The sequence below is a fragment of the Acanthaster planci genome, linkage group LG08, assembly GCF_054643075.1.
Source record: "Acanthaster planci isolate LZ-2023a linkage group LG08, COTS_SCS, whole genome shotgun sequence".
In the NCBI taxonomy this organism is placed as follows: Eukaryota; Metazoa; Echinodermata; class Asteroidea; order Valvatida; family Acanthasteridae; genus Acanthaster; species Acanthaster planci.
Genome location: NC_141784.1, coordinates 16731914 through 16757930, shown reverse-complemented (window position 1 = coordinate 16757930; position 26017 = coordinate 16731914). Strand labels below are relative to the sequence as shown.

The 26017-nt window shown below is 40.0% G+C and overlaps 1 protein-coding gene across 2 annotated transcripts in view; it reads left to right on the top strand.

Annotated features, from left to right (window-relative positions):
* LOC110986610 (ETS translocation variant 1-like) overlaps positions 1-26017 on the top strand; it is an 89999-nt gene that overhangs the window by 39977 nt on the left and 24005 nt on the right. For both annotated transcript variants that reach the window (XM_022248611.2, XM_022248612.2), the window contains 2 exons: positions 3260-3319; positions 25026-25491. In XM_022248611.2, coding sequence (XP_022104303.2) covers positions 3260-3319; positions 25026-25491 — 526 coding nt within the window. The remainder of the gene's footprint in view (positions 1-3259; positions 3320-25025; positions 25492-26017) is intronic.

Genomic DNA, 26017 nt, shown 5'->3' with positions numbered 1-26017 from the left:
GCCTGAGAGCACAGTACCGGCAGCACAGCACAGCGCAGTACCGGCATTTTGTAATTTGCATACAATTAGTAAATGTAGACGATGGGCCAAGGGCTTTATTTGTTTTACTGGTCCTTCATTTTAACTCCATTGTAAGAAAATCCTGTCAGCTCTACCAGTACTGGACTTTTGAAAAAGAAAGTAGATATCCTTTTAAAACATGGTATTTTACCCTTGCACTTGTATCCTACATCTATGAAGGAACTGTCTACAGGTGTTGTACATTGTAGACGCTATACTACATTTCAACTGGGTTTGGGTAATATCTGTTAAAATTTAAAAGTGGTTATTAGTTGGCTGTAATTTGATTTAAGTGGAATTACTTGATTTAAATTACTTTGATTGTGTAACAAAATTAATAAGGCCAAGTAAAATTTAAAAATTGTTCCTTGGCCCCTTTTTTGGACCTTTTGTACTTACCACACTATCTTTATAATCAAGGGTGAAATTCCTCTGGATATTTCCGGATTTCCAGATTTTTCAAAAATCCAGTGTTAGTTTTGTGGATTTTTTGGTTTAATACTTTTGGTGGATTTATTTACAAAATAATATTTATGCACAACTTGGTGAAGTCTAGTGCAGATGATCAAGAAGTACACAAACTGATGTTACTCCCTCTGAAATACTGTGGTATGCACAATGGGTACATTGGGGTTGTGGTAGTGAAAGTAATGGCAGAATGGGATATATTCTGTAGTTCAACGCGTACAAAAAAAACTTTAAAAATTCCCCAACAATCCATTGGAACTGCACTTATTTGACACTTACCTGCCTGTATGACATCCGTGCGAGTCCTTCACTTCTCTGTTCAGACTCCCTTGGTAACTCTCAACATCGCACAGCTGGCGTTGCGCTTTAGTGCACCCATAAGAGTCTGTGCTATGACTGTATGTTTAGGTGTACTCAGTGGAAACAAAGAGTGTGGTGTAAACACAATTTCATTTATCATACGAACATTTTGTTGAACTAAAGATTGCCAGAAATCTCAAATTTCAGCCATTTTGAAGAAACAAAAAATTTAAAGCACCACCTCCTCTTTTAGGGAAAAAAAATGGAGGACAACGTTTTTGCTACTCGGCCTAAAGGATTAGATAATTAGGCCGATTTGCCTACAGTTAAATAAAAAGTATGCCTTTGTGTGGGAAAAAAATGAACAATCGCCAACCCTGCTGTTAGACTAATGTTAACATTTTAAATTATATTCCAATAAATACATATGAGAAAGTGACCAGGTTTCTAATTCCGTAAGAATGCCTTTGGAGGCAAGCACAAGAAGTGCAGTGTCTTGGATAAAAAAAAATGCAAGAAAGCACTTGCGATCGATACCTGTAGGTTGACCCATTTAACTACGTGAGGTTGCATTGAAGTGGTTTAACGTGTGGAAAAATACCAAGACCTGGCATAAACACCTTATCGGTCAGAGATCTCTTGGCGCCAAGATTGCAACCTAAAAATAAATCCTCCTATCTCTTTTCCTTACTTTCCATATGTGTGCTTGTGGTAGGGACATGTGCATGTACTGCCTGTAATACGTCAACTTACCTGGTTGTGTAATTGGCAATGGGATATTCAAGAGATAATTAATAAGACTGTAACATTCTTTATTTCAATGAGGTAAATTTTAACCAAATAAGCCCTTAGGTTGTGTAGTTATTCAGATATGTTATGGAAATATTTTAGTTTGTGTCTTGCTAGGTTAATTCTGTCAATACAACTTGACTTTTTTGGGGGGGACTTTGAATCTTGGAAGTACATGTACTGTACCAGTATTTATCATATTAATGATCTTCATGGACAGCTTCAGCATTTAGTAAAAGAAAGACAAGAAATAAAATCTGTGTGCATGTTAGTGTGTTGTGTGTGTTCTGTTGTTATTATTTGTGGTTGAATAGATATTGATCATGTTCTCAATTTTCCTAGTGCCTTCTCCTTTGGAAGGTTAGTTTTGGCTGTGGTAAATAAGTTCTATTTTTACCCAAACATTGCCGATCTCCCGACCGGAGTGGCTAGAATTTCAAGGGGGCAATAAGCATATCTGGCCATTTGTCAAAGCTGCCCTTTATAGAAGGGAAGGGGGGAGCCTTGCTATCCAAAAGGATGCATACTGTATAAAAAAAAATGCTTAGGGCAAATTTCCAAGTAATTTTTTTCTCCTTTTGAAATCTTAATCTGAAAGCATTTGCACACCTTGGGGCCTTGAATGCTGGTTTCGTAGGAAAAGCAGTGTTCGTCTTTTGGGAGTTGGGTATTTGGGCAAGGATCTAAATGTCCAACATTTTACTTTTTTGGGTTGACCAAAGATGTGTGAAACGGAAGGTGGTACATTGTATGTACATTGTACATATATGTGCAGCTACCTCCTTTTTTCCCCTTCAATCAAACCACAAGTCGATGTGGTTTTTTTCCCTTCTTTTCCTTTCTCTCTCTCTCTCTTCATGTTTGAGAAAGGGTGGGATGGGTTAAAACAGATCATTTAGAAACAGTGATAGATTAGATGTCAACAGGAACTTTTCTCTGTGGATGTTAAATTGATTGCCAGCTCTTGCCTTCAAGAGCTTGAAAAATATGACACTGTAATCTTCTAAGAAGGCTTAACTTAAGTCTCATAGTTTAAGAGTGTAATTGAATGTACATGTACATGTTTTTGTGTGTGCATGTACATGTTTTTGTGTAACTCTTGCTTTCAGTGCATTTTGTGCACGGTCATACACACTCCCAATAACTTATGTGTATAAGTTTAGATTTTTTTTTTACAAATATATTGCATCCTATGAGTGATACACCTGCACCTGTAAGTTAAGGCATGAATCCAAATTTCTCTACATGCCTGATCACAAAACCATGTGGAGATTCGAAGTGGGCAGAAATTAGATTCCTTTTGAAACAGGCTTAATATTCATGCCTTGGTATTGTTCCAAATAATGAAATGTTTCTAGAAAATTTACAAATACATATATTTTAATGATGGGACAGTTCCTATTTTACAAGTGCCTATACATATAGTGTGTCAATGCCATAGCTGCTTTTAAATCCTATCCAGTTAGTAACTTAGTGGCTACACATACATTCCATAACTTTATTGTGTACATGTTCTTGGAGCTCACATTGTATTGTTTTCCAGTAAGCAAGATATGTGTGGTTTGCACGCATTCAATTGCACATTGTTTGTCAGTGTGTGTTATTTCAGTTTGTCTTTCTTTTGATCTCCATCTTTTTCCAGGTCTCTGTGATTTGGACACTGAAGCAGAGCAGTTTGTACCCGACTTCCAGAATGACAATCGTAAGTAAACACTTCAAGACAGTCAAGTTGACGTTTGGAAGGGAAAGGGGGGTTGGGACATGGCACCTTGACTATCAGAAGAGATTTAAGATATGAGAGATGACAGGGAGGGAAGGAAACAAGGGAAGAAAACAAGAGAAATGGCTTACTGAAAATAGTTGAAAGTTGAATTTCATGTTTTTCTGGGGAGAATCTTCCTCCTTTGCTATAAGTGGTTGTGATTGCCACTTTGTGATTTAACTTCAAGCATTACCTTTCCAAAAGTGGTGTTAGTATCTGCCGGGGCTAATTTCATAGAGCTGCTTAAGCACAAAATTTTGCTTGATAAATCAGTTAACCAGCCAAAATTCCATGTGATGTATATTGTTTTGGGATTGTATTTAGCTGTTTTTTGGTTAGCATGACAATCAGAGTTTGAGCAGGTAACCTTTGTTTATTAAGCAAAGTTTTTAGGTTAGATACAGAAATGACCGCCGTAGCATTTGAAAATATAATGTTGTGTCCAGAGATGGTGAAAGTGGGCATAGATACTGTACATACATTTACATGCCAAGAACCTACTGTACGCATTCAGGTTGTTGGTGCTATCAACATACTGTGCATACGTGTACATTGATACCTGTACATTTGGCAATTCATGTGCATTGAGACATGATAACATGCTATTAAATGACGCTATGCAGATGGGGTACATGTACATGTTGGTCAGCAACAGCTTGGTGATGTTCAACCTGTTTACACAGTGTGTGCTTGGGTGCACATACAGTGCGCGGCTTTTTTTTCTCGTGAAATATTAATGCCTTTGCAGTGGCGGATCCAATTTCTGCTTGTCCTCGTCATCGGTGCTAGCGGCACACACATTTATGCACAGTGATCAGGGACTCGTTACCTGTACATGTGCATGGGAATGTTGAGAGTGATGTTCTTGTTTTATGCTTTCACAAGAATTGAGCATGAGTCGTCAGAGCCACATTTCAGTTAGACAAGTGCACCATGTACATGTACATTATATGTGCATGTATATCCGCTTCGTAAGTGTGACGTCACTTCAGTTTGAACCATGCCCACTGCACATAGGATTACATGCATTGATCGCCGTTTACATGGAACCATGGAACCGGACGTTAACGCGCACCTTCAGCGATTGTCCAATGAGAGCCTGTAAATCGTGACATGTCCGCCTTTGTGACGCAGTCACTTACGAACCGGATTGATACCTGTACATTTGGCAATTCATGTGCATTGAGATATGATAGCATGCTATTAAATGACGCTATCCAGATGAGTACATGAACACGTTGGTCAGCAACAGCTTGGTGTACATAAAAGACTCTCCTACAACCCTTAACTTTTTCAACACATACCAGTACATGTACATGTAATGCCCATTTCTATGAGGATGTCAAACTGAATGATAACATAAATATGTACCGGTACATCAAAGCAAATAACTTGGTATGCTCTGTCTCGTGCCAACTAAAATGAGAAGTACTGAACAAAAAATTGCTTTTAGCAGGTGATGGCATGTACTTACACTTTTTAGTAGGAATGTTTGTATTCCCGGCACGTTGTAGGTACATAAACATGTGTGCATAATTTATTCAGTAAACTTTTTGAGTCCTTCAGCCAAATTGATGTCTAGACCAAACTAGTAGCTTAAGCTTATGGTGGAAGTGGATGACAGAATGGTATTTTGTTTTAGTTCAAATTTCTGAAATTTGCCCCCAAAAAGATTTGGTCAGATTAATTAATTTGTTGTCTGTTTTAAAAGATAAAATACACACAGCCCTTTTCAAAGCCAGTAGATAAAAAACAAATAAATGATATAAATTATTTAAGACAACAAACAGGGGACAATGGCTTGCCTTTAGTGATCCCTATTACCAGTTTTATCAGTTAATACAATGTAAGATTACATGTACATGTATATTTCTCTGAGTGAAGCAACAAGTTTTTATGGCAAAATATCCTTTGACCTCAGTAGCTAATAGAACAGACCAAGTTGTGCCATGTGGCAGTGAGATGATATCATGCACTAACATAACAATGGCTTTGTCACCAGATGCTGTCCTTAATTTGCATCTGGTGCATTTATGGCCTTTGTGAGGCCACTGATATCTGTTGACCCGTTGGGTGCCCAGGACTTGAATGAGATTGGCCCTACACCTCCATCACTCTAAAAACTTCCACATGGGTAGTTCCCTGCCCCAATCTCCATGTCTCTGTAATTTACAAACAGCTATCAATCATGGGCTTGTGACATATGCAAGAGAAAAAGAAACTCTAAAAGTGCCACGGTTTCTGCATCCTGTTCCGCTGTGATGCGAAAATTATATATGCTTTTTGTGTTTGCTCTTTACAAAGGAGAAAGGAGACTGTGTTGGTTGGCCAGCAGCGAACAATACCATTTCCGTTTGGGTAGACATGTGTGGAAAACGGGTAGCAGGAGTCAAGGAAAAGAGTCATGTACAAGGAGACAAGCGATAAAACTGAATTCTCACTGCCACTTCTCCCCTCTTCCCTGTCTGTGTGTCTGTCCGTCCTGTTCAACATTTCTCAGAAATAAAAAGTGGTTAGCACATGAGTGTACAAGCCAAATTTGGTTACATGTACATGTATTGTGAAAATGTTTGTCACCAAAACAAGGGAAAGCTGAACAGGTCTAACTAATGCTGGCATGCAAGACCTTGGCAAAATGCCTACATTGAGCACTTCTGTTTGAACACATGTCACTACTATCTACTTTCACTGTGTCAGTCAATGATAACAAGAAGATATCACAACCAATACTGGATACTTGTTACATGTCCTTTTCCAAGTCTTCAGTGTCTGGGAGATAGACGATAATATAAATGTAGTAGAAATACATGTAAGTAGGCCTATGTGCTTATGTACATGGAATTACTGCAACATTTATAGTCCTTCACATTAAAAAAATCTTTCAAATACTGATCCTCTGTGCCATTGAGCCTATGTTTCACATTGAAGTTTGAAAATTAGGCTTTAATGACAGCTGGAATATCCCACTATTTTCTTTTGTGAACACTACCACATGTTTGCATTGATTGTACCGGTAGCTTCATCCTTATTTTCATCCCATAGCAAAATGGTTGGCCGACGTAAAAGAAAATCTGAAGAGTATTAAATTGATTCCTTCAATCAGTGGAAATACCTGCACATGCACCTGTATGACAATGTTGATGTGTGTTGTCCACTCGTGTCAAATTTGGCCATCTTCTTTGATCAACATTTACACGTGTATTAGAAAATCTTTGAATATTATCCCTCCCACCTCAGCCCTACCACCCCCAAAAATACCCAAGAAAAGAAAGGAACTGGGCATTGACCAAAACCATTCTCAAGAAACCAAAAACAAGTGTGGTACCTAGGGGATGTTCTGCAGGTGCTGTGTCCATGACTTCCCCCTTTGTGAAGTGGAACCTTCTGAAAAGCTGGGTGTTCTGATTGACCAGGTGTAATGAAAAGCTTCCTATTGCCAGTCCAAATGCCCCCAAGGAGGTGCCATTGATGTCAGGCTCGTAAACAAGTCACTAAGTTCCAGGCAAGCAGTCAGGGATCCCCTCATCTTTGCCTTGTCACCAGCCCAGCTGGTACTTGTACCTGCCTTGCAAAAATAAAAACCAGGACCGTGGGACTTGAGGAAAGGCAGTCCTTTACAAGAATGAGGGGAGAGTGGTGATTTGTTGTTTGTGTCTGGGCATGTTGTTTATTGTGTAAAGTGAAGAGCTGAGTTCCTAAGTAGGAGCATAGCTATATGGAAGGAGGTTATGATGTGACCAACCCAAGTATCCCTGTGAAGGCTACTGGTCTGTATTGTATTATACATGTACATGTACCGCTACATGTACATGTCTCAGTACTTGCTTTCTCTAATACTATAGTTGTGAATATGGAAATATTTATTTCTTATCAGGGCTTTGAGGCATTCTTGATTTCGAGGCAAGCCAAAAAGTTTTGTAATTACAGTGCAGTTATCGTTATTAGTTTGTACTGGTAATTTTATGGCTTGTGCATGTGACACCTTGGAATTCACCATGTATTATGCTGACTTGGTTGGTCACAAGAAATCATGAGGTTATCAGATATGCTAAATGTCAAAAATCACAGGGCTGGGTTGATACTACATCCACATGTACATGGACGTTCTTCATTTGTTATTCCATTCACACATGTACCTTTGTCAATCAAGTTAAAAATCATCAGGACCTCTGGTTAGCATGGTAGTTCTTTCCTCGCGTTCCTCTTGATGTCCAAGGTTCAAGTCCCTCCCAGGTTGACATGTAGATTGGGTTTTCAGTCCTTTCTTGATTTTGTGGGTTTTCCCGGAATAATCATTGGGACTTTTTCTCTCCCTGCTCTGAAACTGAATGCTTTTTTCTTCTCCCCTCGTCCCCCGGGCCCAAGGGAGAACAGGTCATGGGTAACTTAGTCATACTTTTATCAGTAAGTTGGCACTCACAGCAACACACTGTAGGCAGTCACATGCTGGAAAGTGGAGTTTAACCCTAACTCTCCTCAATCCTTCAAAGTCCTCTAGGCATTTTTTTGAGGATTTTGGAAGATTGAGGCTGCATGGCAAATTGAATGACTGATTGTGAAGGATGCATTGTCTCAAGGTTGTGGGTTAGACCTTGTGTTGTTTTATTTCCAGCCATGCATAAATTCATGACTCACATTTGTGTGTAAATCCTCCATACTGCTCCAGGATACCATGCACACTGCCTCAACATGATGAGAGGAATTGCCGAGGCATTGAGGCAGAGGGCACCCCTGCCTAGAACAGATTCAAAACAATATTTGGAGGATTTGGGACGATTGAGGCTCTACCCTTTTTTTTCATGGGGGCAGTTAACGGATTTGGAATGATTGAGTGTGTATCCTAGCCAAAAGGGCTGCTGCAGTTAGGGTTAAACTTTGGTACATTCCATGTTCTAAGCTGCATGTACGTGTGTACATGCACATCCACTGACCTTCATGTAGGTTAATTAAGGAAAAGAAATGTATTGTCACTTAATTCTTGAGAGAATTTCTGTTTGTTTGTTTTGAATGTTTGCAATTTGGTGCAAAATAAATGAAAGTGAGATCTTATACAAAAGGCAGAACCACTGTGGTTTGTAATGTCAAGTTACACAGTACTATTACAGTGCTCTAATTCATAAGGTAAGTGCAATGCATATACTGATAACAGTACGGTAACAGTACTGTACATCCAGTATACATGTACCTGCAGTGCGTTACCGGTGTTGAACAAACTACCAGCACTAGTCTGCCTTGTTGTCTGCACTGTATTGTAATTGAACCAGATTCTGGAGGAAGTGTTCAGTTTGTGGCTGACCCTGAAGGTCACCGAGCTTCCAGGATAGGTCTGGTGATTGCCACCGTCTGACAATTGCTGCTTAAAGGGACAGACAGTACTGTGTACATGTACATGTACCATACTTTGGATCAAGTTTCTGTCGGTGTAAGTCAAACTACATGTACATGTACCAATTTAAATTTGAGACTTTTGAGGATTAGAAGTTCGTTTTTTTGAACAAAGTCATTTTATCAAACTCACCTTTTTAGAGGGAGAGGATAAAAGATTACGACAGTTTGACTCACAGATTGTGCTGACCAATGAATGTAGCGTGTAAGTGAACATACAATACGTGTGTACATACAATACATGTGTGTTGTAACCAGCAATGCAAGATTGGGTAAAATTCGTGTACATGTAGTTCCATGCCATCCTTACTCATGCAAAGTGCAGGTACAACACACACACATGTACATTGGGCCAAAGTTTAAATTTGTTTTTTCATGTATTGTAGCCTTTTATGGCCTTTCTGAGTGGACAGCTTCATTGGGGGCTTTTACAAGCATTTGGAATAAAGGGAAATAAAGCAACCCTAAAAACTTCACCTTGTGTCAGTATTCCTTCCCCCCTCTAATAACTTTTTAGCTCCTCTTTGCCCTTTCCCGTCCACCGTTTTATTGTCCGTACATGTTTTACATGTACAGGAAGTTGTGTAAACCTTTGAGTGAGGGAAAAAGAAAGAGGGCTATTACATGCACTGTATAGGATATTACCTAAGAAAAAACTTCCTACAGGATATCCACTGTCATGAAAATCTGGTGTAGGTTTGTTCTTTATTAGCACAGTAACTAGTTACTGGGCTACATGTACTTCCTAGGAAGTACACTAGGGAAGTACACAGGGTGGTTAAAGTAGTTAGACTGGAGGGATGGCCATTTTTCTGTTTCTGGCAGGGTCGGTGAGGTCAAGTTGTTGACTGCAATTATCAAGTGCTTTTGACAGCTGCAGGACATGTGACAGGGTAGAATGGTCCATTTTCAGGGTAGGGGAGAGACTGGTACTGCGGGTTTTACATGTGGTGGGAGCTTCCTTCACACAGAGAGCATGTAAAGGCTATGGAATACATGTACATGTACTGTCAACATGTACATGTACATGGTCAGCTTGCTCGTACTGTGAAAAAATTCCTGTTCCCTGACATTCTGCCTTTTGAAGTTTAATTGGACTTGGTGAAGTATACAAGCTGGTATTGGCTGGGTACTGTTGTGTACCCACAAATTTCATTGTTGGAATTCAAGCACCACCTAGTTTTACTGGTTTTGGTACCTTGCATTCCAAGGGTTTCTTATTTTAGCCCAGCTGTGCATTATGGAAATGTAGCAGAGACGCTAATTTTGTATGAAGTTGTTCATGCTGTACTTGGCGTGATCGCGTGTTCCTTGACTCGTTTGTCTTTGTGTTTTCTCTGCATGTCGGAAATTCCCCTCCACGTGGCGTGGTTAAGTGGTTGGGCATGGTAAGGTGACCCGGACTGCTAATATTCAGAAACCTCAGATTTGTAATAGTCAGTCATTCACCAAAGATGACCGGGTAAGCACTTCCACGCACCTGGCTCCACACTTTGTACACGTGACTTCTTTTTTGTATTTCACCTGTTAACACACAACACTTAGATTCTTGCACACGACTCTAGGAGGAAGTCTTGTGACCCTTTGAGATGGAAGATTTTCATTGGTTGAGCTGTTCAGCGAAGCTGATATTTTATTAATTCCTAAGCCTCTAGAATCCTATAAATAAAGCAGATTTTCCCTTGCTCGTCAGTCAGGTGTGATGGACTGAACCCTTGTTGCAGGAGCAAAACCTAACATAGTGCGGTGGTTGGAAGCTTTCCGAGAGTTGTGCGGTAATTCCAAAAACCCATTCATATGGTGTAGCAATGTAACCGCATGATTGCCCAGCTAGCTTAGCTTGGACCGATGCAAAAGTGGTGCGAACGAGCCCAGGGTGCTAGTGAGAGTTGTACAATGTAGCAGCCCATCACCACTACGTCCGAACCGATTGCCGGGCGAGACACCCCCGTGTCCCTCTCCATCCTAGTCCTGCTAACTAGCCCCAGTCCTCCCCGTCTCTGCGCTGAGCCGATGGTACATCAATGTAGTGCAGCAATTCTATCATTGTGCGCATCACATTGCAGTCTGAGCGGCAGTGCGGTTGGTACAACATACCGCTGGCCCTGTCTAGCTGTTGCTAGTCACCGTGGTGGCCCGGGACAGTTCCCACCATGGCCCGATGAGTGCAGCCTAGTTGTGCGATGTGATACACTCTTACCGTACCCACTCCGTCTAACTTGCATTTCCAATGTCCTTCCAAACCGTAGTTTATGTACATGTAACTTCGTCTCTCTATAACATTACCTTTTATGTGTTGTATTATGTTAAGCTACACCTTCTTCAAACCCACATTGAACTTTGATGAAGAGAAGCGAGAGCAATAAACCAACAATACAGTTTGACTGTCACCCAACTCCTTGTATCCTGTTCACCTTTTTATAAATTGTTAACCCAAGTGCCAGTATCACATCCCGTAGACACTAGTAAAGTTCATGCTACCATCGACCTGATATTTAGGGAATGCAATAGTACTTTCTAAATGTAGAGATGTGCTGGTACATTTAGCGAGTACATTTAGATGTATCTGCTTTTGTGTTATGACTTACATTTGTAAATATTTTAATTTTTCACTGTGAACTTGAGTTCATCTATGAGTTGGTTACATAAATTGTAAAAATGTTTATGTCACCAAAACAAGGTGTAACGGTCTCATTTTTCGGGCGTGCTCGGATTCCCGGAAGAAGGCAACGGATAAATGAGCACACTGCCGCAACGTGCCACTCATCGGGTGTGCTGTTCTTTCCAGTCGCACACGTACATACGCTCGGGGTCTGGTTGTGCATTTGGCGCTGTCCAGGGGTAAATACGAGGGATCAAATATACAGAGGACACTGGGTGAAAGGTTGTTTGATCCATATATTCCACACATCACAGCACACGCACCAGGGGGTGTTTTTTTTTTCAGTATTTCCTGTAAACGCAATGCGTATATGCTAAATTACTTTGACAGAATGGCCACAACAAAGAGCAGGCGCTTTTACAAATGGAGATGTCATTATTGGATATTGAGCCAGATAAACACAAGACGGTCCGCCCCTTGCCTGACTCTGGTACCGGCCTGGGACCTAATGCTCTTCTCTGCCGATTCCAGTATACCAGAAGGATATGACCCACTTCGCAGATACTGTTTGTTCTGTGATAGTGTACTTGTACATGTATGCTTCAAATCTGACACTATATAGACGCCATGACCGTATTGAAATATCTGCGAAAACCACTTTGACGGAGACACACCGTGACTTCCGCATAAACTCCTACTTGCTGTGATCATGTGATGTAGGAAAATGCAAAATGCCTCCACTGAGCACTTCTCTTTGTACACATGTCACGACTGTCTGCTTTCACTGTGTCAGTCAATGATAACAAGAAGATATCACAACCAATACTGGATACCTGTTACATGTCCTTTTCCAAGTCTTCAGTGTCTGGGAGATAGACAATAATATAAATGTAGTAGAAATAAGTAGGCCTCCCGGTATGTGCACATTTCTATGTAACATGTAGAGTCCTCAACATAGTGCTTACATGTACTTGCTCTTTAAAAATGCTGATCCTCTTTGTGCCGTTGAGCCTATGTTTCACATTCAAGTTTTTAAGTTAGGCTGAAATGATGGCTGAAAGATTGTGGGAAGATGGGCATCCATAAAATAATCACACTATTTTCTTTTTTGAGCACTACCACATGTGGGCGTTGATTGTAATGTCATCCTTATTTTCATCCCATAGCAAAATGGTTGGCCGACGTAAAAAAAAATCTGAAGAGTATTAAATTGATTCCTTCTATCAGTGGAAATACCTGCACATGTACATTTATGACAATGTGTTGTCCACTTGTCTCAAATTTGGCCATCTTCTTTGATCAACATGTACAGTATTAAATTGATTCCTTCAATCATCTGTGAGATGTTTTTTGTGCATGAGATGTTTGTTTTTAGACAATATTCTCTTTTGTACTTCAGAACACTGGAAATTAACCATTTTTAGATCCTGACTTTTGAATGTACTGGTGAGAGCACTGACATGTAACTGTAATATGCATGCTTTTATTTATCTGTCTCTAGTCATGCCTACCAGTGGGTAAAGAAAAAATAGTAAAATCACGTGCTGTAGCACAGGGTATGCACCCACTTCAGTTCCCCCACTCCACCCATTTGGAGTACATGTACATCTAGTGCATTTTTGCTAGGGCACGGTAGAGGCAGATTCTTTGTGCCTTCTAAAAACTGGAAGCAATTTTTAGATATTCTTGGATGGCTACCATATTTTTATCAAAGTTATATTGTTTAAAATGAAATAGTTTATAATAATAAAATGATAGATTCACCAGTGCTTTTAAACTTGGTGGCTATCTCTTAAAACATGATGGGAGACTAGCCCAACTTGGTGGGCTGCCAGGCTACTTTTATAAGACGGAGAACACTGCTCAAATAATGAGTACATGTACAGCAAAATGGGCTGTGCAAAATACCCTTGGCAAAAATGCAGTCCTCAAAACTGCACGCTTTTATTCCACACAATGATATTTGCAAGTTATATTTTGCCATTTTAAAGTATAATTTAGTGATAAATTTGGTTTTCCTAGGTGATTCATTATTGTGTAATTACAGTATACGTGCACTTGGGAGTAAGCCATTGAGGAACCCTTTTGCACCAGGCAAAGTTTGGCTTCACAATTTGACCCCCAAACCCCAAACTGATCAGTGTCGTCCAAGAATAACATTACAGCAACAGCGCCCTCTATTTTCCAAAAGAACATGAACAATTTCTTTAGGAATGTATGTTTTTTTCAAAAACAAATGACCAAACTGGGAGGTGAGTGGGAGTGGCACAAAATGTGTGTCTTAGAAAAAAAGCCATCAAGGGAACCCTCTAAAGGTTGTAATACTTGAGAATTCTACTTGTACTTGACATGAACACCTGAGACTCAGCTGAGCGTGAAGGATTTACCCCTGCCGTGTAGTATCCTATGTGCATGCAGATCTGTGAGCATACCAGTATATTCAACACTAAACCAACACTTTCATCTCCTAATTAAATACACTTGTGCATGCATTGATCAGCTAAGTGAAAGAATGGTTAAGACGTACTGGTATATTCAGCACAGCTGTCCATGTACCAGTGTACAATGTACAATTTGTGGCATCAATTTTGCATTTAGCATTGGCAGATTATTTTATACGGTACATAAAATTTGAATAAGGGAATAAATATATTCTTGGCTGTCTTAGACGTGCGTTTCAGACCGGCTCAGTAGAATGGATGTGACTGCTGCTCGGGCATTATCAGCGTTTATTCTTCCGAGCCAGTCTTAACTGTTACCGCTAGTTTAAGACCGACCGAGCTCATATTTATTCCCATTCATAAATGCCATTTTAGTTAGAGAGTTGAAAGAAGGTAATGTATGATCAATTCCATGAATTTTATTCAAGAAGTTTACTTTCATTTGCCTGACCACCTTGTCCATCTTGCCCTCTATTCGTTGTGCAAGTAGAGTTCAGAAGTATCTCCTTATATGGACTTGGTGCACTTACATGTACATGGTAAGTTCTGCATGCTGCAGTGCACACACTCTTGACCAACAGAAATGGGGTCAACTTTCTCGTATTCAGATGCCAGCGTGTTTTTACGCAGGGGGCATTATCAAAGGGCGGTGGGCATTATCAAACTTAATGTGAATACGTGTACATGGTCGCATTGCGCATTGTTGAATGGGGAAACTGTCAAAGGTATTTATGAATAGAACTTAACCTGTAGACCTATTGACAAACAGCTTATTAAAACCTGTACATGTACACGTATTGTTCACGGCGTGAGATTCCACAAGTCTATCCCTGACCTGAAGATTCCTGACAACTCTTTAGAAAATCTTAGGTCTAGTATCTTCTATGGTTGAAAATAGTTGATGGCACATCATATTAGGGGTCACCAGGGGGAAAATGACATCCATAGTCTGGGCTGGGATCTATTGCATTTTATTTTGGGGACATACATGTACGTTACTCGATATTATTTTTAGACACACACCAAAAAAATAAAGGGAACAAATCAACTGCCCTTACTGGATTACCCAAAAGCCTAACCCTTTTCAGATGCAGGTGTTGCTGGTCACTTTGGAGAAAGTTTTGGACGGTGTTTTTCTTGGAATACAGAAATGAGCCTTGGAGAGCTTCAATTCAAGTATAAACTCAGTAACTGCGGGATCCACCGCCATCAGTATATATACATGTATTAGGACTGAATGAATTTTAGACACATGTCTGTCTTATTCACATTCACTGATCAGTACACATACATGTACATGGCTGAAAACGCCCATCATTTATCACTATCCAAGTATTGACAAGGAGTTTGTAACATCTTCAAAGTTTGGAAATAAAATGGCTGTTTATTATTCATTATGGTCCTGTTTGTTTTACACAGATCCACATGGTGATTAGTGATCTAACATTGGTTCACTTACACCAAGAACCAGCTTTGGGATCACTGATCGAGATCCAGATCCGTGTGAAACAAACAGGCTCTCTCATAGATACATGTAGCTACTGTGTACTAACCATCCATGGTATGGTGCATACTCCTGCTAGTTTGTTTCCAACAATGGTGACACATACATAGCGCCCTCTTGTGATCACACTTTTCCAGAAAAGTGATCTATCTTCTTGCTTGCATGTGCATGTATACATTTCCCCACACCAGAAATTCAGTGATCTGTCATGTCAGTACTTACACGTACTGGTATGTATTATATGTGGTCAAATTAAATTCAAGCAGTCTGCCCAGGATTCACTGAGTTGTATCCCCAATGGCCAAATGTATAAATGTACCCTGTGTCAGTGCTGGCCAAGTCTGCTTGTGAACTGTGGTGGCAGTTACCGGGAGCAATAGTAGAATGATACTGGCCATGTTTTGCCCCAGAGGGCGCTACACCATGTTTTCAGGAAACTTGGCGGGGCTCGCAGTTTGACAGTAAAGATATACAGTACTACATGTAGCACCTGGGAGTTGGCATGTACATGTACATGTATGTTATACATGTAGTTTACATGTTCCAATCATGTATGAGTTGGTTCATCTCATGTTCAATGTTTAGACATGTATACATGTACTTTAAAGATATTGAGAGGAGATTTGTCTTATGCATAATAATTGGACAGCTTGTTTAATTTCAAAGTCTGAACTGTAATAAGAAGATTGCTATTTTTGGTATAAAATTGATGTTAGCTTTCTCAGGAACGTCCTGTGGTCCATGGATTTTTGCAAAGACTATTCAAACTGCATTTTGAGTGTTAAAAATTAAGTGTTTTTCTATATTTTATGAACAGTGTTTTTAATATTTTATATTAAAATAAACAATTCAGTGGGATAAAAGTAAATTTTAAACCCCAAATCCGGCAGGTTTTAAATATCACAGCAAATGTAAATGATGTATCCAACCCTTAAGAAAACCCGTCATGGCGTGGCATGCATGGAAGGGACAAAAAATAAAACGTAAATGGGGTTTATTTTATTCCATTCTGTGGCAAAAACTGACAAAAGTTAGGTGTTCCGTTTTTAGTCAACAGTGAACTGCAGTACATGTGCATGTACCAGTACATGTATGTGGTAGTGTTGTTGAGTCAACAAAAGCCAGTCCCTGCAAGTCTATCACAAGTAATGCTGTCTTCTGTCAAAAACTGTTCAAGTCCCCCACCAGTGATTCAGTCTTAATCCAAGTCACAAGCTCTTAAACCAATTGTGAAAAAAGCTTTCCTTTACAGGTCACTTGTCACTTGTTACTTGCGATGGAGTGCCAAACAACTTCTGGCACAGCTCTTACTGAAACTTTTGTATAGGTTTGAATGCATAGTCAACATCTGCAAAAATTCATGGGTATTTCAGCACTAAATATAACATAATTTTTACATATCAAATTGCATTTTTCTTTACGTGCACCAGAAGCGCCAACTTCGTAGTGTCTACTCTCAACCTTCAATCAATTGAATGCAACACAACCAAAAGTACTGACCTAATTTAAAAATTAGTGGCACCCACCCTTAAAACACCACAAAAGGTTGGCAGATATAAAGTTGCCCCACTTGGCTAACCTTGAAGGTATTGATCTCATGAGGGCTGTCCCTGAAATTGTTGGCAAATTAGGTGACTACCATAGTGGTTGTAAAAAAATGGGCATGGAAGGATGGAAAACGACCAAGCATGTACATATATGGATGAATCAGTAACATTTTTAGAACTGATTTGGTGGTTTGATTTGATTTGAATGTAATCAGATCTTGGCAGAATACAGCTCATTTTGGAAATGACAAGCCTTTCAGAGTTGCTGGGAATAGACAGAGCACAATGCATTTAGACGCTAGGACAAAAGCATCACACATTCATAATTTAATGGTTTAGAAATTCTAAGGAGAGAAATTCTTCTGTCATTGTTTTATGCGAGAGTGGTCCTAGAACAGTGATGTCATGATGACCTCATCAGATGTCATGTGGCACGCATGCAACAAATTCTGTGTAGGGTCCAAAGCCGTAATTTGAGATGAAATTTAGCATAAACCCAGACCAAAATGTGTTACGTGTGAAAATTGAGGATGTCATCATGACATCACATGGTTTTATATGAATTTGGCTCTGAACATTCTTTTGTGATATACCTCCTGAACAAAACAAATTTAGGAAATTCTATTTCCAAGACCTTTGATGGTCAAAGTAGATATTCAGAGGGTGATGTCATGATGATGTCATTAAAAGCTACATGTACAATATTTCATTTGCATAGTAGACACGGGCTAATCAACATGAAATTAACTGCATAGGTAGAGCCTCAGCACCTGCTCATAATAAAGGTGCATTATTTTAAACCTGTTATACATGTCTGTACAATGTCTCTGAAGAAACAAATTTACAAAAATTTGGTTGAAACTTTTCCTACAATATAGACACAAAACGGGAGTGTGCCATACATATAGATAAGCAGTAGAGACATCACATCAAAGGTGATTTTCAATATAGTTGTGTGATGTGGAGAAAGTTGTGGTAAATTCCAATCTTGTATTTTACATTCACAACTGAAATTGATATCAGAATTGAAAAAGTGCAGAAAGGCCAGAAGCAAACTCTATTTTTTTCCCCAACTGTGCCCAAATCTAGACACCCAGTACATTGTACAGCTGCCATTCGTTGTTTGTTAAAACCATTCTGCCCTGAGTTGAAGTGCACCCTCACCGGCAAAAGAAAGACAGGCTGGTGAGAAGTTTTCCACCCTGGCTCCTGCACGTGTTTGGCGCACACACAAAGACCAAACATTCCAGCATAAATTTGTTACACATACCCAATGTGCCCCTCGCACAAACTTGTGTGCCAATACAGTGAGTTCCTATCAAAGAACCGTCATTTTCATTTAAAAACATACCTTTTGTTCCTACTCAGAGCAGAAGTTTTTCAATTGTTAAAAGAAATTCAGGGTAAGCCCTACCCCATCTTCCTTACATTTTTCCCCATCCCTCATTCTCACTAAAGACACCCTTGATACAGCACATGCAAATCATGACTGCCATCTGGTTTACATGACCCCAATTATTAAAGTCCCATCTTTTTTTTGTCTCAGGGTTTGTCTTCTTCTCTTTTTAATGAGCATTTGGCGATCGACACCTGAATCCCTGGGAAAACCATTGCTAAATTATTGGACCCAGCTGTTAAAAAGACAGGCATGCTATCAGCCTCGTATAATGATGTGTTCTTTCTGTTTACGAAGATTTTGAATGGTTTGTCGCTGAAAAGGCAAGTTAGACAATGCACTGCCTCTTTATTAGTCGTCACTACCTTTTTCGTCCACTTTGGAAAGTGTACTGTATGCCACAAGACACGCCGACAGCACACGGGATTGTATTAAAAAGTTGTCTCATCTGTGCTTTCTGTGTGTTGTTAAGCTTACCGGCGATGGTTGAGATGCGTGGCACCTTGGGCCATTTATCTTGTTAGTCTCAAATATGGAAAAATGAAGTTGGAAAATGTACTGACAAGCAGCTTCAATACTGCCAAAGTAAAGATGATGGGGCCGATAATCAGATAACATTGGCACCGTTCTCCCAGTATGCTTCTGCATTTACATATGAAATTATCAAAAGTGCGCATGCATATCTATGCCGAGGTGTGAGTGGAGCTTAAAAAAATAGGTGAAAATTGCTTGTGATGATAAAAGAAGCCAGGAACACTGATTACCTGTTTATTGTTTGTGGTTGGCATGTGACAAAAGTTTAGGTTTCAAAGGAACTAAGACACTGATGCACAGACAATATCATGTTAATTTTCAAGGTATGCCTGTACTTATACTGGTATATGCAGAATAACTATTTGAATCCCCTAAAAAAAGTTCAGACTGGAGTTCCTCAAAATAAACTCAACACTAAGGTGTTTGTAGCTCGTTTTTTATTTTAATGAGCATGAAGAAAATTTTGTACCATAGAGCTTCTGAAGTACCTGTGCTATACTGCTCAGAAGTACGTGCCGTTTTTGCAATCGATTTACGTGTACTGCGAATAATTCTTTGGGGAATTGTGTGCAGTTTAAAAAATAACACTTGTCTGGGGAGTTCTTTCTTTTGCGAAAGTAAGAGCCGATTCGCAAAGATTCAGCCACCGCTGTTAGAGAGAGAAATGGCAGCTCAGTTTGCGAAACCCCGGGTCCATCTGCGAACGATCCATGAACATTAAATCTAAAATTTGCGAACACACATTGACCTTGAAAGAACACCATCACAGATCACAAACATGATAATGGCCAGTGTTGGAATCGATTCTGTGTGATAAGTATCATGCATGTGCCTTAAAGGAGCAGGCTTACTATTTTAAAGAATGCAAAAAATACTTACATGTACATGCTGTTCTTCAATAGCATATCATATTGGTAAATTTGTTTCAGGAGTCAAGTCTTGAAGTGTGTGCTTGGCGATTGCTACATGTACATTGATATAATGCCCATTTCGATTGGTCGTCAGAGTCTCCGTAAGCCGTATTATAACAGTTTTCCAATTGAATGAAATTTCCTTGTGATTTCTGACACGTCCACAATGCAGACAGGAAAAAAAATCCCAGCGACTAGGAATTTGATACTTCTCAGATCTTTATTTTAGTCTGTTTTGACCGATCTTTGCCAAATGTTATTTGTAGAAACAAATCCCCCAAACATGGGAGATGTACCGTTTCCACTATCGACCATGGAAACTTTGGCAGTGTGTTAAGGAAGTTTCTCCTCTCCAGCAGTGTCATTTGCCTAACTGGTAGCAACACAGCCACGACTTTTTGCTCATGTGATAGCTCTTGGTCATGTTCATCAGTGGTCTACATTGCAGACTGTATAGGATGTTCTGGTGCCATCTCAGTGCTGGCCTGGACATTGCGGAGGGTTGAGAAATATCAAATCATTTTACAAGATATAGAGCTGATCCACAAATCAAATGATTGTTTACTAAACAGAACTTCAACTGATAGCATGTTTCATTGGTTTTGGAAATGCAGAAAAAAACAATTGCTTATCTTAAATCTTAAAATTTGGCTTTTTTATATTTGTCCTGTCATGGACTGTCTGTTGGTTTTCTGTTTCTAGTGATGTTGAATTTGATGTTAATTTCTTTTTAAGCTATCAGGCTCCGTAAAAGACGAGCATTGCTTTTAAGTTTGTGCTCAAAATTTTCCCCTGAGACTAGGGATAACACTGGAAATGTTTGCTGGGTCAGAGAATGTTATTTTACCGTACTTTTTAATCATCACAGGTGTTTCATTTTCTGTCAAAAAAGAAACCCTATGGCTGTCAGTCTCTTTCCAGGAAACATTTTGCAAGGAGTACATGTACAGTCATTCACAGTAAATTGATCACGAAAAGGGCCGTATTTCTGAACATTACAGTTGCACATGTGGAAGGTGATTGTTCAATAGTGAAACACGTAGATCACGTAGGTCATTGTTTGTCAGTCATTTGCCCCATTCACCACGGAAAACAAATTAAACTGAAAGCAGAGAAGAGGGTAGAAGTCAGTATCACATTGCTGCTGGGGTAACTTTGCTTTTGGATGATATAAATGACTGCATGGGATGATGGAGGCTTAGAACACAGCTACTATGGGTCCAGTCCACTAATTCAAGCCCCATTGAAAACAGTGTAAAATCAGCACCGTTCAGGGCCCAATAGCATGCACGCCAACATCCCTGAGATTTCTGAAACACAAATGAAATTCTTGTCTGGTCACTTATCTTTCAATTTCTTTTCAATTTTTTGTGGGTTAACCAATTACATTTTTAATTATTCCCACAAAACAAAATCACCCCCCAAAAAGTGATTTTTCCGAAGTCTGATTGCAGCCATTTTTCAAGTGGCAACCCTCAACTTTCTCGGGCACTTAGGACCATTTTTCAACCGTAGTTTTCAGCCCTTCTGCCCTCATATGAAAGCTCAAAGACCCAGGGAGTTGATCCTGGCGACGATTTACACAATCTCACCATTTTGGGGGCCAAACAATCTCTTTTTTCAAAAGATACTGTGGGGGCACTTTTAATGCTAATGAGCTGGTCAGAAATTCTCACTTGAATTAGTGGTCTGCACCCCTATTAGTGCCCTCAGGAGTGGGCAAGTGTCCATATTCTTTGCATTTGTCTTGGATAGAACCCTGCTTTTCAGAATGTGGCAGTAGAATCTGTCAGCAAGTTTGAAGATTGTACAGCAAGTCACTAGTTGTGCAGTGTGTTAAATGCTTCTTGTATTGTACATGTAGGTTCAATCATTCCGAGGCATTTTTCTAAGTTCTTGACAAACAAGCTTTTATCTGTATGTATATATGCGACAACCTTGGAGTAAAGGAAGAGTTGTTCTTTTTACATTTTAAGGAGTCCGCCTTTTTATTAGAATTGAAATGAAATCGCTGTTCAGCAAAACTCAATTTATTGCATTGAGTTGCTGAATAGCAATTTGATATTTATCTTCAGGCATTTTGAGGCTGAAATAACAGGAGGGTTCTTGTGCCGCTGCTGCTGTAGATTAAATTCAAATTGTTGGCTAAATTTGTTATAAAAACCATCATTTTGGGATGGTGTGCATGTATTATTGTCTGGTGATGAATGGTGTAGTGACTTGAAGACAGCTCCACAGATTTCATTCCACAATGGTGAGGGAAAGAGGAGACAATAGTCACGGTTAATGATTGGGAGAAAATCACGACTGCGTAAGGCCTTTGTGATGGATGGGGACGCCATCGGCACTCGTTGCTCTCTCTCAAACCCTCATTATTAGGGGACTTGGTGATAAAGATTGTGCTGGATCGATGTTGATGCAATAACGCCTTGGTGAGGGGGGGTTGGGAGAAAGAAGGAATAAAAGAGCATTGATGATTTAATGAGGAGTCTGGCACGGGGTATAACATGAGAAGAAGGGGGGGAGGTTAGATGCCATTTATCACTGATTTGATAAAGTCATTGCAGAACCGGCACCTTTGAAATCTATCATGTCTCGTTTGAAACTTCTGTTTAAAGAGACAAAAAGAAGAAAGAACCTTGGGGGACAGGATTCTTCCCTAGAATTTGGGGGAAGTGGAAGCATTACAAGAAACCACAATTTGCTTAATGACTCTCTGGTAGAAGACTAGTGGTTATGGGCAAGTGTTGTCAAGGTTCAAACATTTTACTTGTCTTCTTCTTATCTTCAGCGGAAGGAAACAAAGTGCACATGCACTCCATAGATATGTTTTGCAGAGTTGACATAGAGGACAATATTGTGTTTCCAGGTGTCGCCAAACCACACAAATGCCAAAATGCCTCTGCATGTAGGTGGCTCATTTCCCGGTACCAGCACTGCTGTTACTGGTCCATGTAATGCCAGCGTTCCTCCAATCATTCCTGCTACTACATGTACTTCATTATGATCTACTCAGCCCTGAATGTACACCAATTTGGCAGTTCAGGAACATTTTTGCATGTAAGTGTTCACAGAAGTTCGTCCATCTTGAACTTGCAAACTTAGAGGCCTCAGTGTAACCTGTATGGTAGAATTGTAAAAAAAAAATTTCATTTTCTTGAAGTTATTCTTGCAACTTGCTATGTTGCATCTTAACCATCAGATTTTATAAGGGCATTAGATGATCTGGTCATTCAATCTGTTTCTAGCAGTTTGTCACTTGGCTTGCCTCCCTGGTCATCACTGGCCTGATGAAGTCTGGTAGCTTCATATGCAATGTCACAAGTTCCAAAATTTCAATGCCAGATATTGTTTTGTTCTCTGATCCATGGTATTTTCCTGTATGATCGAAAGCATGTGTCACTACTTCTTGCTGAAGAGTGATGTTTTTCCCTTCCACCCCCCATTGCCGTTCCATTGGATGTATGGTTTTCAGCCAAGGCCTTATTCTTTTGTATTTCATAAGTACTGGTGAAATAATAATAGGATTAAACTTACAGTACAATGTACGGTGTACATCTTAATTCTTTACTGATACAATCTCTGTTCAGGCACGTTTGTTAAGAAAATCAGACATTTATGCATTTCATTGGCTTGGCTTTGTCTGAGTTTCTCTCAGCCCATACATCCCATGTTTTGCCAAACATTAATCTAGAATAACCAAGCAGAACAAAATCAATTACTCATCTTTTGTACATGTAACTTGACATCTGAATTGCATACAGCTGGCTGTTTTCCAACTGCGTGCACCAGTGAATAGCCAGTAACTTGTTCTGATTTGTGCAGTTCGTGTTTGGGAGTTGTTTTCCTGAATTAATGAGCGGACCACTGGGCTTTTGTTAGGGGGGGGAGGAAACCAAGGTCAGTGCAAATCAATTCATCTACTATCAATTCATTTTGGGGTCCTAGGAATAGACCTGATTGGTTAAAGATTATGTTGACATGCTTGATTTGCTGTAACTGTTTGTGATGCTTCTTCAGGGTTCACAATGCTCATGGTCAATTTGCATCGTTAACGTTAGGCTGGTTTGGTAATGTCTATTACCAGAAGATTTGGGCTGTTTCTTCAGTGTGACGTTCATAAGACAGGAATCTTACAAAGTGGGAGGAGAAAGCTTTATCAGTCTCTCTGCCCTTCCTCTGCTTCTCCTCTTTCTCTTTCTCCTGATGCTTTTGTGGACGTTTTGACCTCATTTTTGTCAGAAGCGCAAAATGGTGTTCCCTAATTTTTTTCCTGCTTCCAATGCATGTTGTAAAACAACAAAATTCCATATTTAATAGGGTTTAACTTCATACAATGATGCTCTATATGCATGACAACCTTAAAACAAAATATATCATTAGGTGAGCCCCCTGTTGTGAGGGGTTGAAAAAACGCTCATAAGTTTGCAAGGAGAGGTTGTACAAGAACATCACATTTTTCTTAGCGGCATGTACAAGTAGTCTATGGCTGCATGGACATCTGTGTTAGCATTTGCTTTACATGTCGTGACATACTTATCGTGTTCATGCCCACGTAGGAAGCTGTCAATCAAGTGTAGGCAATGATTACCCAGTGCTATCAGTGTCCAGGACCTCATCCTCACCATCATTGGATGAAGCAAGCCATGTGCTCCCAGCATCCCCCCAAGTCTTCCCATTGACATGCAAATCAGGACCTCCCTCCATGATACATATCCATTATATTATTGGTGGCCATAACATGCAAATGAGCCTGGCCCACTCACTGCGGCAGTGCTCATCTCTGCCGCTCCTTTTTGTCATTTGGTAATTAACCATTGCCATGGTGATATTGGGATGACTCTAGTTTGGTGGGGGGGAGGGTGATGAAAGCTGGGAGTTGCAGCTTCTTTGTAGTTGTGTTAGCGTAGATAAGGTGTGACAGAAGCAAGCTAACTGGAATGGTAGACTGTGTTAAACCCAACAGCAGAACGGTGGAAACAAGTTGTGGAGTCTAGCTGGCTTCCTTGGGTCCTTTTTTTCCCAGCAGTTGATACGTTGCTATGTATGACACACGCCTTGCAATAGGTGAGAGGCGTGCGGGGCACCGATTGAGTTATGTCCAATATAGTCTGACTCCGTTGATGTACATAGGACTTCAACTTTTTATAAATCTATGCTGTGGGATTTAAATGAAACCATTATTGACACTGTAAATAAAAAATGATTGCTCTAATTTTTGAATAGTTGAAACAAGCTGAGACAAATTTCATTTTGCACTGAGATAACTTGCTCATTTGAACAGAGCTAAGTGCACTTTGCTTTGGTTTTTTTTTCCCTATTGCAGTTCCTCTCAACGTGAAGATCAAGGCAGAGCCCAAGAGTCCGAGTTGTCACAAGCCATGCGCTCATATGAAGTTCCCCTCCTCATCCTCCTCCATGTCCACGACACCTCACTTCGACTTCAGCAACAGCCACAAGTTCGAGTTTGGCGAGCAGCTGGTGATTGACGTGCCCCCGATGAAGCCCAGTGGCCTGTCCAGCCCCCCCACCCCAACCACCAGTGGTACGGGGAGCAGCACGCCCCTGGTCCCCACAACTTCTGATGAGCGCAGTGACCTGCGGATCACCACCCCTCTGTCCACTGCATCCTCTTCTTCCCTGCCCAGCCTGGACTTGAACTTCAACGTGGTCAAGCAGGAGATGGCACGTTCATCCCCGCGATCCTCTTGTGCACTGTCTGCCTGTACTCCCTTCAAGGAACCAGCATTTCCTTCTGCTAGAGACCTCCAAGCATATACCATGGAGAAGAGGTAAGAACAGATTGTCTCTCTTTTCTTTTTTTTTGTGCTTGTTTTTGGTACGAGTGAACAAAATTTAAAATTTGACTTGCTTCGATTCAAGTTTCTTCAGCTGTGATAGAATAAATTGATTTATTTGAGTTTTTAGTATTTGGACTGTGTATGAGTGCAAAGTTTATATTGCCTTGTAGGGAGCACAAGGCAATATTTTCGAAACCAAATGAGTGTGTTAGACCTACAAGCCAGTCTGAACCCACTGAAAAATAAGAAAATGTGACTTGTAAACCGTAGCTGTGCCAGTAGAGACATTGCCTACAAACCAAGATTTGTGGACAAATTTGGAAGAATTTACTGATCACATGATGCTGTAAGAAGGCACTTTGTAGGATTTTTGCAATCATTGAAAGATCCAATGAAATACATTTACATTTATGCACTTGTATTATACATATGAAGCACTTTTGATTAATTTGAGACCTGTTAGAACAGATTACTATTGTACCCTGTGATGTGTGCATGTAACGTACATGTATTCATT